At 39.4% G+C, this 23,209-nt stretch overlaps 1 protein-coding gene across 1 annotated transcript; it reads left to right on the forward strand.

Annotated features, from left to right (window-relative positions):
• Nucleotides 1-4,713: 4,713 nt before the first annotated feature.
• IFT57 (intraflagellar transport 57) lies at nucleotides 4,714-22,165 on the forward strand. Its single transcript, XM_053454982.1, has 12 exons — nucleotides 4,714-4,980; nucleotides 13,067-13,294; nucleotides 13,518-13,680; nucleotides 13,780-13,898; nucleotides 14,829-14,919; nucleotides 15,112-15,183; nucleotides 16,488-16,607; nucleotides 17,231-17,302; nucleotides 17,565-17,696; nucleotides 21,045-21,107; nucleotides 21,478-21,544; nucleotides 21,875-22,165. Exons 2-12 carry the CDS (start codon nucleotides 13,140-13,142, stop codon nucleotides 22,033-22,035), a joined length of 1,215 nt encoding a protein of 404 aa, XP_053310957.1. The 5' UTR covers nucleotides 4,714-4,980; nucleotides 13,067-13,139; the 3' UTR covers nucleotides 22,036-22,165.
• Nucleotides 22,166-23,209: the final 1,044 nt, after the last annotated feature.

The following is a 23,209-nucleotide window of genomic DNA, read 5'->3' on the forward strand; positions in this document are numbered from 1 at the left end:
TGCAAACCTGGTGCTCTAGAAAAGATATATTGATATATATGTCCTTATTATTTGGAGAGCTCATATTAATGGAAATGATTTTAATCTGAGATTCACGTTCAATATACAAGAGGAGAATATAGTTTTTTTTAGATCTTTATTTATTGTGGAGAATCAAATTCATTCTAGGAATTTCTCCAAATTTACTGATGCTAATGTTTTTTTATTGAGTATATCAGCTGCCATCATCCAATGTAGCTAAATAATATAAGAGATACACTGTACCACCCTCAGTGTCTGGATCAATATATAATGATAGTAGTTATGCTGTTGTGGTTGTATATTGATGGGAGTTGTACTGTACCACAATCAGGCTCAGTATATAGTAATGGAAGTCTTGCTGTACCACCCTCAGGGTCAAAATGTGAATAAATCACTTGGCTATTTATTTATCTACTTTCCTCAAAATAACCTTGGTAAACAAATAGGGGGGGATAATTTTCTGTTCTTGCCTTGGGTGCAAAAAGAGCTAGCTTTACCCCTCTTGCTCAGCGGCTTCTTTAACCCCTTCGTTCCCCTATAGACGTACCGGGACATCCAAAAAACGCCCACAAAGAAACCCCTATGGACGTCCCGGTACGTCCAGCCCTTCGTGCAGCGTCAGGGACACATCCCTGCCGCTGCACGGGAGACCAGGCTGTCGTTTGACAGCCTGGACTCCCCACTGACAGCAGAAGCCGGCTTTGCCGGCTTTCTGCTGTCCGATCGCCTGTAACAGCTTCCGGCATGAAAGCCGGTAAGCTGTTACCGGTAAACTGCCCGATCGCGTGATCGTGCAGTTTCAAACGCGCGATCGGGCATTCCCTTCCGGGTTGTGTCACTGCTGACGTAACCCGGAAGGTCATCGGAGGACAGGATATCCCCTGCGGGGATATCCTGCCCTCCGATGAGGCACAGAGACGCTACGATCTCTATACAGGTCTGCCCCCGTTCACAACCCCCAAACCGGTTAAGCCATAGGCATAAAAATTGTATAATTTTGTATAATTGTATAATTATACAAAATTGTACACCTAATAGTATGCTCCCTGGTGCTGGAAAAGTCTGGAAAATCTATATAAATTAGGTATTTCTGAAATCAGGACACCTGAATTGATAAACTTGGAGGGGATTTTCCATCACTTTACCTAATTTTGTGAGGATTCAGAGGGAAAATGTAAAAAAAAATTAGTTTATTTTTCTTATCTTCGCTAGTTTTTACTAAATTTCTCATTCTAAATTTTCAGCTAATCATCCAACTATGGTATCAAACGAAAGCTATATCTCTCCTTGAAAAAACAATATATAGTTTACATGGGTACACTATTCACAGGAACAGAGAATAATCGCTAAACCGACATACCCCAAAAATGGCAAAATTGCTCTGGGCTTTGAGGTACCAAAAACCCCTGGGATTGAAGGGGTTAAAGTCAGAGCGCCTGATGTCACTGACGCATTTAGTGTAATACTGTTTGGGGGCAAATATATCACTGATGACATGTTTGGGCCCTAAATGACACTGACAGGCTGTTTGGGGGACAAAGATGGCAGCAATGAACTGTTTGGGGGCAAAGCTAGCACTGTGGGAAGTGAGTGACATGTACTGTTTGGGGGCAAAGCTAGCACTGTGGGAAGTGAGTGACATGTTACATCGTGAAGTTGGGGGCCCAAAGAGGTGGAGTAGAAATATTGCAGGGTGGGAGTTTATACATGGTGGTCTGCAAAATGTGAAGATCAAGTCTGTCCCTGAAAAATGGCTAGTATAGTCACCTTCCTGTGACAGAGTGAACAGTGACAGTACATACACTGCAGTGGGACCCTGGAAATATGTTATGATAACAGAAAACATGGATTCTTTCAAAAAAATAAATAACTTTTAACGTGCCAGCATTAAGATTCAGAGTTACATAAACTGGAGACCTGAAGAATAGACCTCTGAGGTCCTAGAACAGGGGCGTCCAACATGCGGCCCGTGGGCCATCCACAGGACCTTGAGGTGCGGCCCGCGTGAGATCCGCAGGCAGGGCAATCAGAATTGCAGAATCGCAAGGTCCCTGTTGCTTTCCTGTGAGTTGCTTGCACTGCAGTCTCTTTTATACCGCACAGAGGAAGCTGAACCCAGCAGAGTCACATGAATTTGTCATATCAATGACTCCACTCCCTTCCTGCTTCTGCTGTTCGGCACAAGAGAAGTTGCTCGCGAGCTACACAGGGAGAAACAGCAGCCCCTGCATAAGTCTGCGAGTTAGAGATCTGCAGTGCAGGTAAGAGGGTGGGGGTGTGGTTGTATGTGTGATTGAGGGAATGGATCTGTGAATGAGTGTATGTGTGTGATAGCATGGATGTGTAAGTGGGGGGCATGGCACAGTTAGTCTGTAAGTATATATTAATATTGTTATTTAATTTGTTTGTACAATTTTGGTGTGTTACTTTTATTAAAAGTATATAAAAAAATTATTTTTAAAGATTGGGGGGTCATTTTCTGTTTCGGCTTCGATCCAGAATTTTCATTTTGGTGCATCCCTAGAAGAAATAGAACTATTTCATTTTTACGTATCCAGAGATAAAATGCCCTCCTGAATTTGTAGTCACGTCAGAGGACAAAACCTTCTAGGCCCAGAAATCAGTGAGAGGCATTGTAAAGGATTTTGTGTCATTTACTTTATTTCGATCTGCATGTCCTATTAAAGGCCGTTTTTTCTCTGAGTGCGTCCCCCGAACATATACATTTCTGATGAAGTGGCCCGCTGCAGGAAAAACTTGGACACCCCTGTCCTAGAAGATTATGTGACACTACATCTTTTTCTTTATTGGTATAAGCTTTGTTTTTTCCCCATTTATATTTTTATTACAAAAGTTTCTTAAGACAATTATAAAATTATAGCATTCTAACTACCAAATATAATAGACAACATGACATACATTATATCATACATAAAAGCCCATAAAAATATTGTATTTGCATGGTAGAGGGGTTTAGATCTTTAAATAGATCAAATACTAAAACTAAAACCATAGCTAGGATATATAAGCGCTCTAGATTTCCCAGGCCTCTTGGCTAATCCTATCCTTTGATTTTTTTCATACCTACTGATCCCGTTTGGGAATTACATCTCCAGCATATGGGAGACCTGGATTCATAGCAGAAAGCCTCAGCGGGACCAGGTACCACCTCTGTAAGATCTTATATTGTAATTCTATTCGATTTAAACCATGGACCGATTTGCTATTTGTTTTTATTTTTTTTTTTACATTTTTAAATGATCTCCAGCCAGTCTATGACATCTATAGAGAGTCCCAGGTCTTTCTCCCACCTTGCTATAACTCCTCTTTTACATTTCAAAATTCCTACAAGTTTAACACCATCTAAAAATCTCCTGGTCAAAAGGGCAGACTACATTTCTAAATAATATATATATATCACTTTTTTTCTCAAAAACTTAATACCATCTGGCATTAAATCTTTTAATCTTCCAGTTGGCATACAGTTTACAATTTGTGAAATAAATATTCTTGCCAACATGATTTTTTTTGTGGGTGTCTTTTCATTTTAAAGTAGGGGTGGGGATAGCCACATACAAGATCTGGCCAAATACTCTTCACTTCCTTTGGACTTGAGCATCAAAAAGCATAACCCTCAACATTTCAAATGTCCAAATCAGCACATCTGGTTTAGTGGATGTCCGACCCTGTCTTACATGAATTGTGCAATGGGGCAAAATAAGAGCTACAAGTAAGTGCGGGGCAAAGTAATAGCTACACTGCTTTTTCACCTCCCTGGGCTGGTAAGGGGGGATCAGAGGGACAGCTGCCTGAAACAGCAGGAGAGTTGCCAAAAATCAGGACTGCCTGTGAAATTGAAAGGAACTGTAGGGAGCTATGCAATGTACAGCGCTACGGAATATGATGGCTCTATGAGATAATAAATAATTATATTTATATTTTTATTATATTTATAATTATAATGCTGTCCCTGCCATTCTGAGTCTCACCTTCCATGGAGTTAACAACTAAATACTTCTGAAACATTAACCTGATAACCGATCAAAAAGCATGCACTACAAGTAGTTTTAATGAACGAATCTAGCTTGAGCTGTAATAGAGACATTCCTTTGAAGCTCCAAAGGTGGAAACACCATTTTAAACATACTTACAATAAAGTGCCATCGTATGTACTGTAATGTGTATGACAGCTGAGTGATCCCTTTAAATTTACATGGTACCCGCTGTACAATGTTCTGCAGAAAACAATCCCATACATTAGCCTCTTTCCCTGCCCTTCACCCGTTATATGCAAGCTTTTCCAACTAGTATTTACTTCACTATATTACATTTTAAACAACGTATATTGAAGTGCTCACAGGGTTCTTTACTTTGCATTCTTTCTTGTTAAGGCTGCTGTGCCTTTAATTAAAACATGCAAGGCCTGCTTCGTGCCCACACCAAAAATGGCACCGATAACGCTCCACGTGATTGCCGCCTTGCAACTTGGAATTACTCAAATACCTCTATCTTTTTATGCTATACAATTTTACTATCATAACAAACGACTGTTGAAAAAGGCACGTAGATTCCATAATCTATAAACACTGTCAAAAGCAGCCAAAAATCGACAATTCCCAAGTGCAAGATGGCGGACCTAGTTAATTACGTCATTACAACGCGCCATAGCAGAAAATCTTAGGTAATGGTTGTACCGTTTCTACATGGGGATTTTTCTTGTCGCCTTGGCTTTTTTTTTTTTTGCATTATTGTATCGTTAGCAATGTGTATAATAACTGTCTTTACATTTTTATAAGCAGTGCTCATTTACACAAGAATATTTGTCCTCACATAGCGACGCGTTTCCAAGGCAACAGTGCAGCTTGCGTTTGTTTGTGTTTCGGAGCTAGTTGATCTCTCTATTCCGTGGTTGTCGTGATTTGAGATTTTACAATTATTGCTACTTTAATTAAATGTGAGGTAAGTGCTAAATCTAAGATTTTTTTAAATGTCTTGTTTAGGGCGTAACATAAACCATATTTTGTCCCCAAATCTATTTTGAAGGTGTTATTATTATGCTATATAATTTTAATATGCCGGGTCGTGTGTGTGTATATATAGGGCTTAATATAGATCAATCATTAAAATAATTAATATAGCTCAAACATCAAAAACCAGAGGAACATTCCAGCTGATTTTATTCATTTCAATTGCTTTTAATTTATGAATGTGGCCTGTTTTATTTACCCCTTGCTAATTGTATGGGAGCCTCACATCATTTTTAATCCAGCAGATGATACATTATATGTGTGTGTGTGTGTGTATGTATATATATATAGTGAGAACATTAGCTTTCAGAAGTTACCTCTGCTTCGAAAACCATGTATTCCATTTCTCCAGCAGAAAATGTGTCGTATTTGTAAAATATTGTTATTAAAACATTTAGGTGGAATCCTATATAAAGAGCGATTCTTGTATAATGGTAAAGGTGAGGCAAGAACATTCCAATAAGTACTATTATTATTACTAGTTTGAATTTATAGTTACAATACATGTGACTGTAAGGGAGATGCATTAATCATAATAACAACAGCAAACCAAATGTACAAGATTGAAACGTTTAAATTAAAAAAAACACTTGACACAGATATAGGATAAAGCAGGCCGTGGTCTTGTATGTAGTTTGTAGTTTACATGTACACAATAAAAATCAACCATCAAACTATAACCGCTTGACTTAGACCACAGAGCACACCAAGTTATTAACACAAGCCATCCGCCCTGTAAGCTGGAAGGCAACACTTATCATTACCAGTTCACCCCCTTTTTTGCAGGCAGCACCTATCACCCCAATAAAAGCCAGGACAATTTTTTAAATAATAATAATATATATATATACTTCCTGCTGCTTACCAGGCTCAACAGTCAGTGCAGACAGGTAGCAGTTTGCCTTAAGCAGTGAAGTTTTATTCCAAAACCTCTCTATCTATAATTGTTATTCCCACCAATAGCGATGCCCGCGACCAACTCGGGCAAAAAAATGCTACCTAGTGACTTTTCCTATGCCTAGCATAGCTGATCTCTCAATGACCCTTATCTCCACAGCCACGTCACCCTGTACTAAAGGTTACATGGCCTTGTCAATCTGTAATGTATAGGGTTATACATAGTAACATAGTAACATAGTTCATAAGGTTGAAAAAAGACAAAAGTCCATCAAGTTCAACCTATATACATATTGTGTCCCTACTGTGTTGATCCAGAGGAAGGCAACAAACCCTTATGAAGCAGATGCCAATTGCCCCCATACCAGGGGGAAAATTCCTTCCCGACTCCAAATATAATATTAATATCAGAATAAATCCCTGGATCAACGTTCTGTCCCTATTAATCTAATATCCATAATTTGTAATATTATTGCTTTCAAGAAACACGTCCAGGCTCCTTTTAAACTCTTTTATTGAGTTTACCATTACCACTTCCTCTGGCAGAGAGTTCCATAGTCTCACCACTCTTACTGTAAAGAACCCCCGTCTCTGCTGGTGTAGAAACCTTCTTTCCTCCAGCCGTAGAGGATGTCCCCTTGTTATAGATACAGTCCTGGGTATAAATAGGTCCTGGGAGTGATATCTGTACTGCTCCCTTATATATTTATACATAGTTATTAAGTCCCCCCTAAGCCGTCTTTTTTCCAAACTAAATAACCCTAATTCTGATAATCTTTCTGGGTACTGTAGTCCTTCCATTCTCCTTATTACTCTGGTTGCCCGTCTTTGAACCCTCTCCAGCTCCACTATATCTTTCTTGTACACTGGTGCCCAGTACTGTACACAGTATTCCATGTGTGGTCTGACTAGTGACTTGTACAATGGTAGAATGATTTCCTTGTCGTGGGCATCCATGCCCCTTTTGATGCACCCCATGATTTTATTTGCCTTAGCAGCAGCTGCCCGACACTGGTCGCTACAGGTAAATTTACTGTTAACCAAGACTCCTAAGTCCTTTTCCATGTCAGTCGTCCCCAGGGTTTTCCCATTTAATACATATTCCCAGCCTGGATTTTTCTTCCCCATGTGCATAACCTTACATTTATCTGTGTTGAACCTCATCTGCCAAATCCCAGCCCAAGCCTCCAACCTATGCAGATCCATTTGTAATCGTGCACTGTCCTCTATTGTGTTAACCACGTTACAGAGCTTAGTATCGTCTGCAAAGATTGATACTGTACTATACAATCCCTCTACAAGGTCATTAATAAATATATTAAAAAGAATAGGACCCAAAACTGACCCCTGTGGTACCCCACTAGTAACAGTCACCCACTCAGAGTATGTATTATTAATAACCACCCTCTGTTTCCTATCACTGAGCCAGTTACTTACCCACATACACACATTCTCCCCCAGCCCAAGCATTCTCATTTTATGTACCAGCCTTTTATGTGGCACCGTATCGAATGCTTTGGAAAAATCCAGATATATGACATCCATCGATTCACCCCGATCCAGTCTTGAGCTCACCTCCTCATAAAAGCTGATCAGGTTAGTTTGACAGGACCGATCCCTTGTAAACCCATGCTGATATGGAGTCATACATTTATTTTCATTGAGATTCTCCAAAATAGCATCTCTTAGGAAACCCTCAAACAGTTTACATACAACAGAAGTTAAACTAACAGGCCTATAATTCCCCGGATCACTTTTTGTCCCCTTTTTGAATATTGGCACAACATTTGCTATGCGCCAGTCCTGGGGAACAGACCCTGTCACTATAGAGTCCTTGAATATTAGAAATAGGGGTCTGTCTATTACATTACTTAACTCCCTTAGAACGCGGGGGTGAATGCCATCTGGACCTGGTGATTTGTCTATTTTGATTTTTTTTAGGCGGCACTGCACTTCTTCCTGGGTTAGACAGGCGACATGTACTGGGGCATTTATCTCATCCTTCTGTATATTACCTGGCATTTCTTTTTCCTCTGTGAATACAGCAGAGAAGAATATATTTAATAGATTAGCTTTTTCCTGATCCCCGTCTATAACTTCTCCCTCATTACTTTTTAAGGGGCCAACGCTTTCATTTTTAACCTTTTTACTATTTATATACCGTATTTGCTCGATTATAAGATGACCCTGATTATAAGACGACCCCCCAAAATCAAAATATTAATTTAGGAAAAAACAAAAAGCCTGAATATAAGACTACCCTATAGGAAAAAAGTTTTACTAGTAAATATTAATTCATGTAAACTAATTTTCATATTTAATAAAAGCTATGATTGAGAAAAATATATTTTGTATTTCCTTTATTTGCCAACCTGCCCCCCCCAGTTATGCACATCTGCCCCCAGGCTTGCCACTCTGCCCCCAGAAATGCCTTATACCCCCCTATTTGCCACTCTGCCCCATGATGTGCCTTTTAACCCTCTATATGCCACTCTGCCTCCAGAAATGTCTTATACCCTCCTATATGCCACTGTGCCCCATGATATGCCTTTTAACTCCCTATATGCCCCTCTACCCCATGATATGCCTTAAACCCCTGTATGACACTCTGGCATATAGGGGGTTAAAAGGCATATCATGGGGCAGAGGGGCATATAGGGGTTAAAAGGCATATCAGAAATGTCTTATACCCTCCTATATGCCACTGTGCCCCATGATATGCCTTATACCCCTATATGCCACTCTGGCTGAGTGGCATATAGGGGGTTAAAATGCATTTCTGGAGATATATATATACTGCTAACAGCAATCACACTCCTATCAAGCCAAGGCAGCTAGTACATGCTGGAACCTGGGGATGTTAGAAGTGTGATTACAGCCTCCCTATGCCATGCTACCACCCCCACCCCCCTTACACATCCATGCTATCACACACACACTCATTCACAAACATTTAAATACTCATTCATTCCATTAATCACACATACACACACACGCTCAAACCCCCCACCCCCTTACCTGAACTGCAGATCTCCCACTCGCAGACTTCTGCGGGGGCCCGGCTGTGCGAGCAACTTCTCTGGCCCCGCCCCCAGAGGAAGGAGGGGGGAGGTAGAGTTATGTGAGGATTGTGCTAGCTTCCTGTTTCCTGCTGCTAATAGGAGAGACGCTGCTCGCGATCAAAGCCCGGTAAGCAGCACGGCCCCAGCAGAATGAGGTATGATTAGAAGACGACCTCGATTATAAGACGAGGGGTATTTTTCAGAGCATTTGCTCTGGAAAAAACCTCGTCTTATAATCGAGCAAATACGGTAGTTAAAGAACATTTTGGGGTTTGTTTTACTCTCTTTGGCAATGAGTCTTTCTGTCTCCACTTTTGCTGCTTTTATCTGATTTTTACATATTTTATTTTTTTCCCGATAGCTTCTTAGTGCTTCCTTCCTGTTTTAGTAGCTTAAATGCCTTTTTGCCATTTATTGCCACCTTTACATTTTTATTTATCCACATTGGTTTTCTCTTGTTCCTGACACTTTTATTCCCATACGGTATGTACTTTTCACAGTGAGAATTTAAGATATTTTTAAAAATCTCCCATTAAGTGTCTGTGCTTTTGTTTTTGAGGACATTTTCCCAATTTACAGTGTTAAGGGCTTCTCTTAGTTGATCAAACTTTGCCTTCCTAAAGTTCATAGTTCTTGTGGCTCCTCTAAGAGTTCCCTTATTGAAGGACAAGTTATAATGTATTATATTGTGATCACTATTTCCTAGGTGCCCTCTGACCTGCACATTAGTTACTCTGTCAGGTCTGTTGGTTAATATTAAGTCCAGTAGAGTGCCCCCTCTGGTTGGGTCCTGTACCATTTGGGACAGATAATTATCTTTACTTATAGTCAGAAACCGGTTTCCTTTATGAGATTCACAGGTCTCAGTTTCCCAGTTTATGTCGGGATAGTTAAAGTCCCCCATAATAACCACCTCATTGTGATTTGCTGCCTTGTTTATTTGCTTTAATAATTGATCTTCTGCTGCTTCAATTATATTTGGTGGCTTATAGCAAACCCCGATCAGTATTTTATTATTTTTCTTTCCATATATTTCTACCCATAATGACTCCACATCATCATTTCCCTCACATATATTCTCCCGCAGTGTGGCCTTTAGGCTGCACTTTACATAAAGGCAAACTCCTCCCCCTTTTTGTTTTTTTCGATCCTTCCTGAATAGACTATAACCTTGTATGTTAACCGCCCAGTCATAGCTATCATCCAACCATGTCTCTGTTATACCCACTATGTCATAATTGTCTGCAGACATTATTAACTCCAGTTTGCCAGTTTTATTGGTCAGACTTCTGGCATTAGTAAGCATACAATTTAGAGGTGTATGGTTTTTTCTCCTACGAAGCCTATCCCTATTAACTATTCTAACCCCTCCCTCCGTATATTTTTTATAAAGTATCTTTTATATTTTTTCTTGTACACTTTTTTGACACTGGTTTTTCACAATTCTTTTGTACCTACATCTTCTCCCTGAGCACAGCTGCACCCTCCCCATTGAGGTGCAGCCCGTCCCTACCGTAGAGCCTGTATCCGACAGAGAAGTCGGCTCAGTTCTCCATGAACCCAAACCCCTCCTTCCTACACCAGCTTCTGAGCCACTTGTTTAGCTCTCTAATCTCCCGCTGCTTCTCTGGTGTGGCACGTGGTACAGGTAATATTTCAGAAAATACTACCTTGGAGGTCCTTGCCTTGAGCTTGCTACCTAAGTCCCTGAAATCATTTTTAAGGACACTCCGCCTACCTCTTACTTTGTCATTGGTGCCAATGTGCACCATGACAGCTGGGTCTTCTCCAGCCCCTCCCAGTAATCTGTCAACCCGATCCCCGATGTGCCGAACTCGAGCGCCAGGCAGACAACACACTGTTCGGCGATCCCGGTCTTTGTGACAGATCGCCCTGTCTGTCCCCCTAATAATAGAGTCCCTCACTACCAGCACCTGTCTGGCCTGCCCTGTGCTCGTCCTTCCCTCCTTACTGGAGCAGACACCGCTCTGGAGGTCAGAGGCAGTGACTTGCTGCAGTACTTCTAACTCTGAACTAACATCCCCCTCATCTGCCAACCGGGCAAACTTGTTGGGGTGTGCTAGATCAGGACTAGCCTCCCTGGCGCTTTTCCCCCTACCCCGCCTTCTAGCTGTAACCCAGCTAGCTGCTTGACTGTCCTGTACCTCCATCCCGCTATCCTCCCCCACCTCTACCCGCGAGAGAGCTTGCTCAGTGAGCAGCAGACTCCTCTCCAAGTTGTCAATAGATCTCAGTGTTGCCAGTTGCTCCTCTAGACTCAGGATTTGTGCTTCCAAATGAGCAACCTGCACACATCTCGCACAGCAATATGCACCCTCGAAGCGCTGATCAAGGATTGCATACATTGAGCAAGATGTACACCTGACCGCATTGTCAAACATGGAGGACATCTTGGCAATGGGGATAGCTCAAATAACTGGCAAAAACAGACAGTAAGGTGCAAAATATATATAAATATATATGGAATAACAAGGATGGATACTTTACCCTCCTTTTTGCTTTTTAACTCCTTCTTTGCTTGTAACTCCTCACTTAGAGATGTCACTTAGGAGATTCGCCCCAGCTCAGGATTCGCTTGTGTGTCCAAGCTAAATGCAACTGCAAAAAGCCAAGCAGAACTCACATAAAATTACGTGTCACGAACGCACTCTACTCCAAGCGTGCGCGTGACTTGGTTCTGGTGGTAAAAGGGTTAAAATTCACTATCTGTCTGCACTAGACCGGAAATAGTGATAAAAATACCAATATCCACCCTTAATACCACCCGCGATTAACTATAATGATATAGCAAATATCAAAATAACGCTGCCACCACCAAGACAATTTAGAAATGGGGTGTCTTGGTACCCCAAATGAATCAGACTATAAAAACCCACACAGTATATTTTAACACAATAATTATGTGATTTAAAATTACCAATAAAACGGTCTCTTCAGGTAACGTGAGTCTTTACCAGACAAAGGCAGAACTTAATAAAGGAATATTTATTATGAATAAAAAAATCACAGTGCATACAAAAAAGATGATAAACAGATTTACACCAAACAGATAAAATAAAAAGGAGAAAATTACAGAAAACCTAACTACTCACTGAATGGTAAAGTAACAGTTTTTCTGTCCGTAGGGCTCCGGCAAGGAAAGATGGCGACTTACTCAAAATTAGATCTTGGCCCCTAGTAAGCACACTGACCCATGTTCGCTCGTTAATTTTATACACTTTCCCAGTTCATCTCGAGTTTCCAAGCCGGCCCAGAGGTGGTATAAGCGGAGGGAAGGTGTACCATAAGTGACCTCCCCCTTGTGTGGTGGAAACATATCAGTCCAAATAACTTATATTCATTTTATCGTCCCTCCTGTGCTCGCCACAGCCATAATTCATGCATTTATGAATTTCCTGTAAATTGTGAAGTCCATAGATATGTCACACTTGCTACTTATGACTGAACATCATAGACTTCACAATTCCTTCCAAACCGTTTATGTTGCGCCGTCATGTTTGTACTCTTTTCGTAGGCTGCGTTTTCCCCGTTCTAGGTATGCACACAAGGAGGTATGATAATGAATATATGAGTTATTATTGATATGTGTTGGATATGACCTGGATATGAGATGGTTTTCCTGACTGCTAGTGGTCACTTAGCATATCAAAGAATCCAGTATCTATGAGGGGGATCCAGGCATATGGTTGTCTACATTTGAACCTAGACAAAACGGCAGCTCCACTGCAGGACCTAACACCCCGTAGAAGGCCCCGGTTGGAGTCCGAGCTTCAAAAGGACAAATTTATCTCACAAGACCTTTTGGCACCACATGCCTGTACAATCAAATTAACCCCTCTAATACTGAAATTGGCCATACCATCTCTACCAGGTAGCAAGTCCATGTATGCACTACACAAATTGGTGTGACATTACGTATTTAGACAGATACCGGAGATATGGATATTGCTGCTTTATATCATTTATAATCTAAATGCCATAGTAATTGCAGCATGTTTACTATGTTTGCTTTTCTTCCATGCCAACTTTTCATTTTAGAGTCTCAAGGCAACTTGTGTACTTAAATATAGTCCTAGAAAGCAGAGACTGATCTCCATACATTTTAATAAGGATGTCAGAAGACAGTAGAAGAATGGAGGAGGATGATCGAGGTCCAGGAGCTGCCTTTAATGTCTTTGTGCTTATGGAGGATTTATTGGACAAATTGAAGTTGCTCAACTATGAAGAGGAGGTGTTGATAAAGAACAATATGAAACCGGTGTCCAGGTAAAGAGAGAGCAACGGATCTTCACCTGTTAGACATAACAGGTATAATGGTAATATGCATTTGGACAACAAGTATGCAAAATACTTTTCAGTATTAGTAAAGTGTGCGCAAGCTTTCAAGATACAAACTTACTGCTAAAGTCCAAGGCCCATAAACCTATAAACAGAACTCATTAAAATGTTATGCTGCATCTTAATATTTTTTCTTTCTTTCTTTTTGTAGGCTTTATTTTGCCTTGCAAACTAATCCTGGGGAGCAATTCTATATGTTTTGCACACTTGCTGCATGGCTTATAAATAAAGCTGGACATCGCATTGATCAGCCACAAGAATACGATGACCCAAACGCCACTATATCAAAAATTCTTTCAGAGCTGCGGGCTTTTGTAAGTTTGAAGTGCAAACGTTTGTCCTTGTCTTAGTTGTATAAAAGTTGCAATTAAAGGTGTACCGTTTTTATAACCCCAGACTTCTGTTACCTGCAGGGTGTCTCTGCAGATTTCCCACCATCCAAGTTAAAGGCTGGCTATGGAGAGCAAGTTTGCTATGTTCTAGATTGTTTAGCAGAAGAGACTTTAAAATATATTGGGTTCACTTGGAAGAGGTAAAGTGTGGTATTTTCGGTGTGTCAATTTTTAAAGTGTTTTCCTATATTTTTTCTTATTCAGTTTGCCTTCATGTTAAACGGTGGGGTCTGTTCACTTTAGGGATAGTTGTTTCACTCTACATTATGAAGAACCAATTACAGTGAGCTTCTGCTTCAGAGATACATTGACTTACTCTTATAATTTCATTTTCATTAACTTTTATTTCACAATTTCACTGGGAACACATACAGTACATAACAGTAATATACATCGGGTGTTGAGAATCCTGTCTGTGAGCTTACCATCCAACCTTACGGTACTTTTACACAGTTTCTGACTTTGAGACCTCCACTTGTGAGCTTACCGTTAAATCAGCTACATTTCTTCTGCTTATACATTGAATTATGCATTGACCAGGGCTAGCTCATCTCTTATTGCTGGAGCAAACTACTGCTGGTTGACTACAACTCTCCTGAAGACTGTTGTGAGCTCCTCCTTTAGTGAACAGACCCAAGTGGCTCTTTTGTCACAATTGATTGAGACAGAACAAGCATTTCTGTCTCAAAAAACGTTTTAGTTGTCTTATTACAATGATGTTTTATTTCTTGATCTCATCTCACAATCAAGTGCCATTTGAACCCCTGCAAGACTACTAGAAAGTAGTAAACTACTAGTTTACTTCCAGGGTTATCTAGTGCATAATTAATATCAAGCCATGTTTTACAATAATAATAAAAAATGCTATTCAAAATGAACCGAATTTCAGTGTTATATTCAGTGGGGTATAGTTGATATAAATTTAATAACAAAAATATTTGTAATGCAAGTGTTGACTATATTATTTCTTTTTCTTGTCTGTGATCATTGTCCATTTTGTGTGGTTTAATTATTTTCAATCCTCATTACTGTAATTATATATATAAATACACGGTATGTATATAATGCAGGCCGATATACCCATCCGAAGAACAAGATGAGGAAACTGTGGTGGAAGATGATGCAGAGTTAACACTGAACAAAATTGAAGATGAAATCGCTGTAAGAAATCATTTTTTTCATTTAACTCTTGATCTGCTTGTGCATAATAATAGAAAAAAGAACATCTGAAGCATATGTCATCAGGTTATACCAATAGAAACATTCCAAGTTGTGCTTTTATCAGTCGAGTTTTATTAATATTTGCTTACATGTACATAATAAGTAGTAATTTGATGTTGTATTTTTATTTAGGAGGATGATTCTGATGACGATGAAGATCACTTCATAGATTTAAATGTTCTCAAGACACAGACCAACAAATTGGTAAAGACTTCTGTTTGGAATAAAAGTAATCCACACACTAAAATCTGTAAAGGGGAGCCAACAGGTAGCCTTCTACACTGCCTATGAAGCTCAGCAGTCTTGTAAAAAATGAGATGTTTCTATGACTAGTTGGGCTGTATGACAGTTGGAGGGCTACTTGCTACCTTAATTTAAACCCTGTCTAAACCTGGTACGACATGGGTTAAAAGTGGTCCCACATATCTGTGAATGTTGGGCCAATGCTGTTGCTGACCACCCCATAACCAGGTGGTCAGTCTACAGCCATTTTGTTTTGCATTTCCATGCATTTTATCGCTTCTACAGCTAGTCACATGGACATATGATGCTAAATGTGCAGAGACAGTGCATCTGTTCTCATTTGTCTCTGTTCTCTCCTTCTCACTGTAATGATAAGCTGGTGAGACAGAGAACACTAAGAAACAACTATTCCCTAGGTCCCAAGACCCTAGGTTACCTGAAATACAAGTATTAGGTTACCTTATCCTAAGAGAATATATAATATACACAAACCTTACCATTCAAAAGTTTGGGTTCACTTGAAAATGTCCTTGTGTCGGAAAGAAAAGCAAATTTTGTCTGTTAAAATAAGATCAGCTGGATCAGAAGTACAGTGTAGGCGTTAATGTTGTAAATGTAAATATTGTAACTGTAAACGGCTGATTTTAATGGAATATCTTCATAGGCGTACAGAGGCCCTTTATCAGCAACCATCGCTCCTGTGTTCCAATTTAACTTTAAAAGGCTAATTGATCTTTAGAAAATCGCTTTGCTTGAAATGTTGTTTTCCATAAAAAGTGACCTCGAACTTTTGAACGATGATCTAGATATTTATATATGTGTATGTATATATATAATATATGTGTGTGTGTGTGTGTGTGTGTGTGTGTAAATGTTCTGGGGAGTGGAAAACATAAAATAAATGAAAATGATATAGGAACATCGGCCAAATCAGAGCAGCTTAAAAAATATACTTTTGGTATTTTTTCACGTTGAAACAAGATCTGTTTATTTTTAATTTAATTTCTATCAACATTATGTATTTCTCTTCCATATATCAATATGGTTTACAAAATATATATATCTATCTATATATATATATATATATATATATATATATATATATATATATATATATTGTTTGGGTATAGTAAATGGGAAAGAGGGAAATAATGGTTGAAAAAAAAGAAAGCAAAAGCATGAAATACTGTAGCCCTGTAAGATAAAATAGCTGATTAAACCTATATGCATACTGAGCTTTAATTAGCCCTATTCTGTGTCTTAAGGGTTCTGAATCTTCAAAGCCAGATGAGATTTTGGAGTCTAAAACTGATGCAGCAGAATGGAATCTTGAAGTGGAACGCGTCCTTCCTCATCTGAAAGTTACAATCAGAACTGACAACAAGGTTATTTCTTTATCCTATGCATGTAGATATTTCTTATTTGTACCCTTTTTTGTGTTAGGTTGTTTAACAATCTGTCCATATCCATAAAGCTTCTACAGTGCTTATTTGGGAGATCTTCCGATTTACTCCTTTTGCTACCCTAAATTTTATACTGCCTGATGCAAGTGAGAACTAAAATGCCAAAAACGTAAAAATCACGATAAATAATACCTGGTTTCACAGGATCGCTCGCCCGACACCCTGGCAGTATTACATACTGATTTAGAACCACAGTAAGTTTGTGAGTGTCCTATAGGGTTCCTAGGGAGATCAAAGATTAACAAAGTTACAGTCCAGAGTTGTTGCAAATATAATCTTTATTCTTTTAGTTAAATGATATGCTAAAGCTGAGGAGACAACAAAACAACAATCCTTACGTGATTCACGCCAAACAGGGCTTCATTATAGGCATGCTATCCGGACTTTGTAACTTTGCTAACGGATCCTAGGAACCCAATAGCCTACTTACAACCTACAATGAGGAATAAAGGAACAAACAGTATATTTTGTGTTCTGTTACCGGATATTTTTACTGTATATATATATATATATATATATTTTTTTTTTTTTTTTTTTTTTTTTAGGACTGGAGGGTTCATGTTGATCAAATGCACCAACACAAAGATGGAATAGACACAGCATTAAAAGAAACAAAGGTAAGTTGAATGCTATATATCAAGATTTAATTAATGTGTTATTCAGTATGTTTGTGGGTTCACAACTTATTACAACTATGTTTTCACTCTAATAACCATTTAATAGGACATCCCTACTCCAACATATGAATAGATACTGTAGTCATGTCTGTGTCATGTAAAAGTAATTTGTGTTATGGCAGGTGTGTGAATAGATATAGAATTTTTTATGGATGGATTTTGCTGTAACATTTTGGTATTGCTGTTTGAAATGTATTGTTAGGGGTATCTCGACAAGCTTCATAATGAGATCAGCAAGACTTTGGAGAAAGTGGGAAGTCGTGAGAAGTACATTAACAATCAGCTGGATCCTTTGATCCAGGAATATCGAGCTGCACAGGCCCAGTTCAGCGAGGTACAGTACATACACTTTTCAAATAAAACATTTTCTGCAAAACAAATTCTCTCTCTGAGTTTAGTGATGAGATAGTGAGTGCCTATTTGTGAGAAAATGCAATCTGTAAATATCCACAATTATCCTATCTTTAAAAGCAAATATTTAACCAAACCAAGAAACTATTTACACCAAAATATTTTTTCTATATTTTATTATGTTTACTTTGTAAATCGCATTACTTGCAAGCATAGAATTGTGCAACGCTAACTCTTACATAAGACACCTTATTAAACGTGTTGAAGTTGCCAGGCTTCTTATTTGGTCAAGTTTTTTTACCAGTAAGTAGATATTGGTCATCTCTTAAGGCAGGGCTTGACAAATTTGTTGTGAATCTAGGCGCCAGGTAAAAAAAGTTAGGCGCCAGGATTTTTTTAAACTAACAGTTGGTCAGGAGTGATCTGATCATCATCAGCCCACTTACTAAACTCAAAGCATTTGACCTGGAAGCACCCTGGACTTTCAGGTCAGTGCTGTTTTTTTTTTTAAATTTTTTTTTTTAACCCGTTCAATGCTGATGTTCCATTGGAGCACAGCATTGACTGATATTTAGTCCCCACAAGCTTGTGGGGACAAATGTTAACCCCTGCAATGCCACGAATGTGTCGCACAATTGTGGCATTGAAGGGGTTAACGCTGCACTGTCGCTCTCAGGGAGCGATAAGGCAGCAGGGGGGTGTTGGGCTGCTCTCCACACTCATGGGGAGACCAAAGAACCCTCTTCCCTGTCCCTGAAGCTGCCTCTGGCAGCTGGGACTCAAATTGCTGGTCTAAAGACCAGCCATTGCAGGGGGAGTCTCTTTGATGACTGCTGTAGGCTTCTATGCCTACAGGAATCATCAAAGGGCTTGTGGGGGCTCATTTTTGCTGTTGCTGGTCTGCCTGGGCTTCCAGGCAGACCACCAGCAGCAGAGCCCCGTACAAAAGGGGAATTAACCCCTAGATGCGGCATTGAAGGGGTTAACGCTGCACTGTCGCTCTCATGGAGCGATCAGGCAGCTGGGGGGTGTGGTGTCAGGTAACCACACTTGTGTGGGGACCCAATAAACACACAACCCACTTCCCTGAAGCTGCCTGTGGCAGCTGAAAACGCGATTGCTGGTTTTCCAGCAACCGCGTTTTCAGCCTACAGGCTCACTCCGTGGGAGTGATCTCAGGCTCGGGGGCGGGCTCGAAGTGGCTGTGCTGTCTGCCCAGACTCCTGGGCAGACAGCAGCAGCGCCCCTGTGTGGTGACTCAGCCTCTTACATCCACAATTTTTTCTGGATGTAAGAGGCTGACAAAACCTAGGCCAGGACAAAATTCTCTGTCGCCATGGCGACCTGGCGCCTGGGATTTGTCGAGCCCTGTCTTAAGGAGATTTGCTAGGACATAGTGTAGATTAGATGTTTTACCAAGCAGTTGCCTTCAAAATATGATCTTGATTATTGCTTGGCTATTAAAAAATATGAACTAATGGAGAAGTGATCCCTAATAATGTGCTTACCTTTTTACTCACTTTACTTGAGTTAATCGTGGTAGGGCTGCAACAACCAATCCATAAAATCGATGATAATCGATAATGAAATTCGTTGGCAACGAATTTCATTATCGATTAGTTGAATCGATTTTTATCGATTATAAAATGAGGGTTTTTTCAGAGCAAATGCTCTGAAACATACCCCTCGTGTTATAATCCGTTTAGTGTGACTCACAGGAGTCACAGCAGCAGTCACTGCCGATTGGCCTGCCCACTTCCTTTTTCCAGTCCCTCCCTGCAATCGCTGCTGGAGAAAGAAAGGGACGGGGCCAATCGGCAGTGGCTGCAGGGAGGGACAGAGGGGATGAAATGGGCGGAGCCAAATGGCTGGTTGGCTCCGCCCATTTCCTTAGCGTCGCCATGGCTGTGACACTCATCTAACTGTGAGTATAAAATTAATATTTGGGCTGCTGAAAGTTAGGGGAGGTGGGGGTTAATTTAGGGGCAGTTATAATTAATGGGGTGTTTAGGGTTAACTTAGGGGCAGGTATAGTTAATGGGGTGTTTAGGGTTAACTTAGGGGCATTTATAGTTAATGGGGTGTTTAGGGTTAACTTAGGGGCAGGTATAGTTAATGGGGTGTTTAGGGTTAACTTAGGGGCAGGTATAGTTAATGGGGTGTTTAGGGTTAACTAAGGGGTAGTTATAGTTAATGGGGTGTTTAGGGGTAACTTAGGGGCAGTTATAGCTAATGGGGTGTTTAGGGTTAACTTAAGGGCAGTTATAGTTAATGGGGTGTTTAGGGTTAACTTAGGGGCAGTTATTGTTAATGGGGTGTTTAGGGTTAATTTAGGGGCAGTTATTGTTAATGGGGTGTTTAGGGTTAACTTAGGGGCAGTTATAGTTAATGGGGTGTTTAGGGTTAACTTAGGGGCAGTTATAGTTAATGGAGTGTTTAGGGTTAATTTAGGGGCAGTTATAGTTAATGGGGTGTTTAGGGTTAATTTAGGGGCAGTGGTGATTGATGGGGTGTTTAGGGTTAATTTAGGGGCAGTTGTGGTTGATGGGGTGTTTAGGGTTAATTTAGGGGCAGTTATAGTTAATGGGTTAATTTAGGGGCAGTTGTGGTTGATGGGGTCTTCAGGGTTAATTTAGGGGCAGTTGTGGTTAATGGGGTCTTCTCTTCAGGATTAATTTAATGCTGAGGACTGAGGGTTAATTTAATTAATTTAATAAAGTTAACTTAAGGTGCAGTTAGAGGTAAAGGGGGGGGGGCAAACTGAGGGGAATCTAAATCCTGGGGGTAGTGAATATTAACCCTGTATTTATTTATAAAAGTATTGTGTCTGTGAACGAATCTGCAAATCCTATGAGGGCACTATGGCATATCAGGGGGGTATACGGCATACCTGGGGAGGACGGAGTGACATATCTGGGGGTATAAGGCATATAGGGTATATAAGGCATATGTGGGGAGGGCAGTGTGGCATGTCTGGGCTCAAATATGCATAACTGGGGGGCAGGTTGGGGAAATAAAAACAAGAAAAAATGTTTATTCTGCCATTTGTTTTTAACATCCTAGGTTACTTTATTAAATAATTTAAAATAAATGAAAAATTAAATTTTTTTTATCCGATTAATCGATTAATCGAAAAAATAATCGGCCAACTAATCGATTATGAAAATAATCGTTAGTTGCAGCCCTAAATCGTGGATCCCACTGAGCCTACACTCTTCTATGTATCTGAGGTTTTTTGCTAATATTGTAAGGATTTCAATACATGTCTACCGAAGAAAACCAAATCCACATTGTCTGTTTTGCGTTGAAGGATTTTATTTTTTTCCTTTAGGTTAAGGATCAATACCAGCAAGTATCCTCAAGAGTAACTGAAAAGACACGGATCCTGTCTGAGGTAGGTTGTTACATGTCTAAAGAACTGACTAGAGAGGAAATTCAGGATGTAACTAAATGTAATGTTGGGCATGTTTATCCAAAGGAAGCAATGTTGCTAGCATTAGGTATGAATCAATACACACACACCCCCTCCCAAAGTTCCAGTAAAGTCATGTGATATTCAGCTGCCATTGTTTTGTACAAAATTACTGGGATTACAAAAAGTTTGGTGCTTCATGTTTCCATAACAAATTGATTTAAAAATATTAAGGTAAGGTTAGGTTAATGGATCATATTGTGAAATGGCAGCATAGCTTTTCTTTATGTATATGCTGTTGTATTTTTTTTTTATTTTTTTTTTTAACTCTCTTTAAAATTCTCCTTTTAAGATTACAGAAGATTTGGAAAAGGTAAAACAGGAAATTGAAGAAAAAGGAAGTAGTATGACAGATGGAGGTAACTAGCTATTTTTTTTTCTTAAAAATGACACACTAATACATATAATATAATACATTTAATAAAAAACATTTGATGGAATAAATGGAGAAGTTGTTGGTTTTGGCTCAATGATGTACATAATATTTATAAATCTTTAGTTTGATGTTTGAGAACATTTTTGGGGGTGTTTGATAATGTTTCATTGTCTCACTCCAATACATTTGAAAAGTTAGTTAACTTTTTATTGTAAGATGCATATGATTTATATCGGGTATAACTGTCTACTGAAGGTTTACAATCATCACATAAAAAAACACTTGCATGTGTTTTTTTTTTTTTATATTATAGCTCCACTAGTGAAAATTAAACAAGCTTTAACTAAGCTAAAACAAGAAACTGTTGAGATGGATATCCGGATTGGTGTTGTAGAACACACACTACTTCAAGCAAAGCTCAAAGAAAAATCAAATATGACCCGTGATATGCACGCGACAGTTATTCCACAATAATCTATTGTACTTATTACTAGAATGTGTTAATATATATTGGAGTCGACATTTATTTGTTACGTATTTTACAATCTTTTTATTCCAAATGCGCGTGTACATATATGAATAAAATATTGATTTTTGTAGTTATTATTATTGTTTTATATAGCGCCATCAAATTCCGTAGTGCTGTACAACCCAGGACAGGACATAAGTAGTATGTAACATAACAAATTGACTAACAGAGACAACAGGTGAGGAGGGCCCTGCTCAAACGAGCTTACAGTCTAGGGGGATCTGGCGTTACATTCATTGTATGTTAAAAAAAAAAAAAAAAAAAAAAAAAAAGAATTGAAGTTCTTAAGTTCTCTCCTAGGAATTTATTCGCTAAAGTTAATGATTGCAGGTGGTAAGCTCACCAACTTCACTGCAAAATATGAGCTGGGCCTATATGAGGCATATTTAAATCAGATTTCTTGATGGTGGCCCTTAAATAATTTATATAAACATATAATACATAAATCTCAATTAATGTGCAGAATGCATTCAGTTTTTCTGTGTTCATTAAGTTTGTCCTAGATTTGTTCTTTTTTTGTGTTGTCTTCCCGCTCTGCTAGTTTTCATGTTTAATCTTATCTTTAGGCATCTCTGTTGGCAGATTGGGAAATTACGGTATTTGCTTGATTATAATACAAGTTTTTTTTCAGAGCAAATGCTCTGAAAAGTACCCATTGTCTTATATTCGAGATCATCTTATAATCAGATCCAGACCTGGGGGACCTGGATCCTCCTCTCTGGCAGACGGTGAACGCCTACGAGATGTGCGCAAACAACCCCCGCTGCTACCCTGCTAACCTTCCAGTGCTCCATCATAGAAGCGCCAGCGGAAGTCCCATGTAGAAGCAGAGGTTGTCTGCACGCATCTTGCAGATGTCTACCGGCTGCCCCTGCTAGACACCAGGGAGTCTGAAGCATGGACGACAAGTGTGTGTGGGGGGGCATATATGGGGTATAATGCATATCTGGGGAGGCAGAGTGGTGTATTGAGGGCAGATGTGTATAACTGGGGGGTGGCAAGTAGAAGAAAAAATAAAAATGTTTTCTCAATCATAGTTTTTATTAAATATGAAAAGTTTACATATGAATTAATATTTACTAATAAAACTTTTCTTATAGGGTAGTTTTATATTCAGGC

The sequence above is a fragment of the Spea bombifrons genome, chromosome 2 (assembly GCF_027358695.1).
Source record: "Spea bombifrons isolate aSpeBom1 chromosome 2, aSpeBom1.2.pri, whole genome shotgun sequence".
Classification (NCBI taxonomy): domain Eukaryota; kingdom Metazoa; phylum Chordata; class Amphibia; order Anura; family Pelobatidae; genus Spea; species Spea bombifrons.

Coding starts and splice junctions, on each gene's coding strand:
- IFT57 (XM_053454982.1), top strand. CDS start 13,140: ATGTCAGAAGACAGTAGAAGAATGGAGGAGGATGATCGAGGTCCAGGA. Junction 13,681..13,779: donor TTTCAGAGCTGCGGGCTTTT/GTAAGTTTGAAG, acceptor TGTTACCTGCAG/GGTGTCTCTGCAGATTTCCC. Junction 21,545..21,874: donor AAGTAGTATGACAGATGGAG/GTAACTAGCTAT, acceptor TTTATATTATAG/CTCCACTAGTGAAAATTAAA.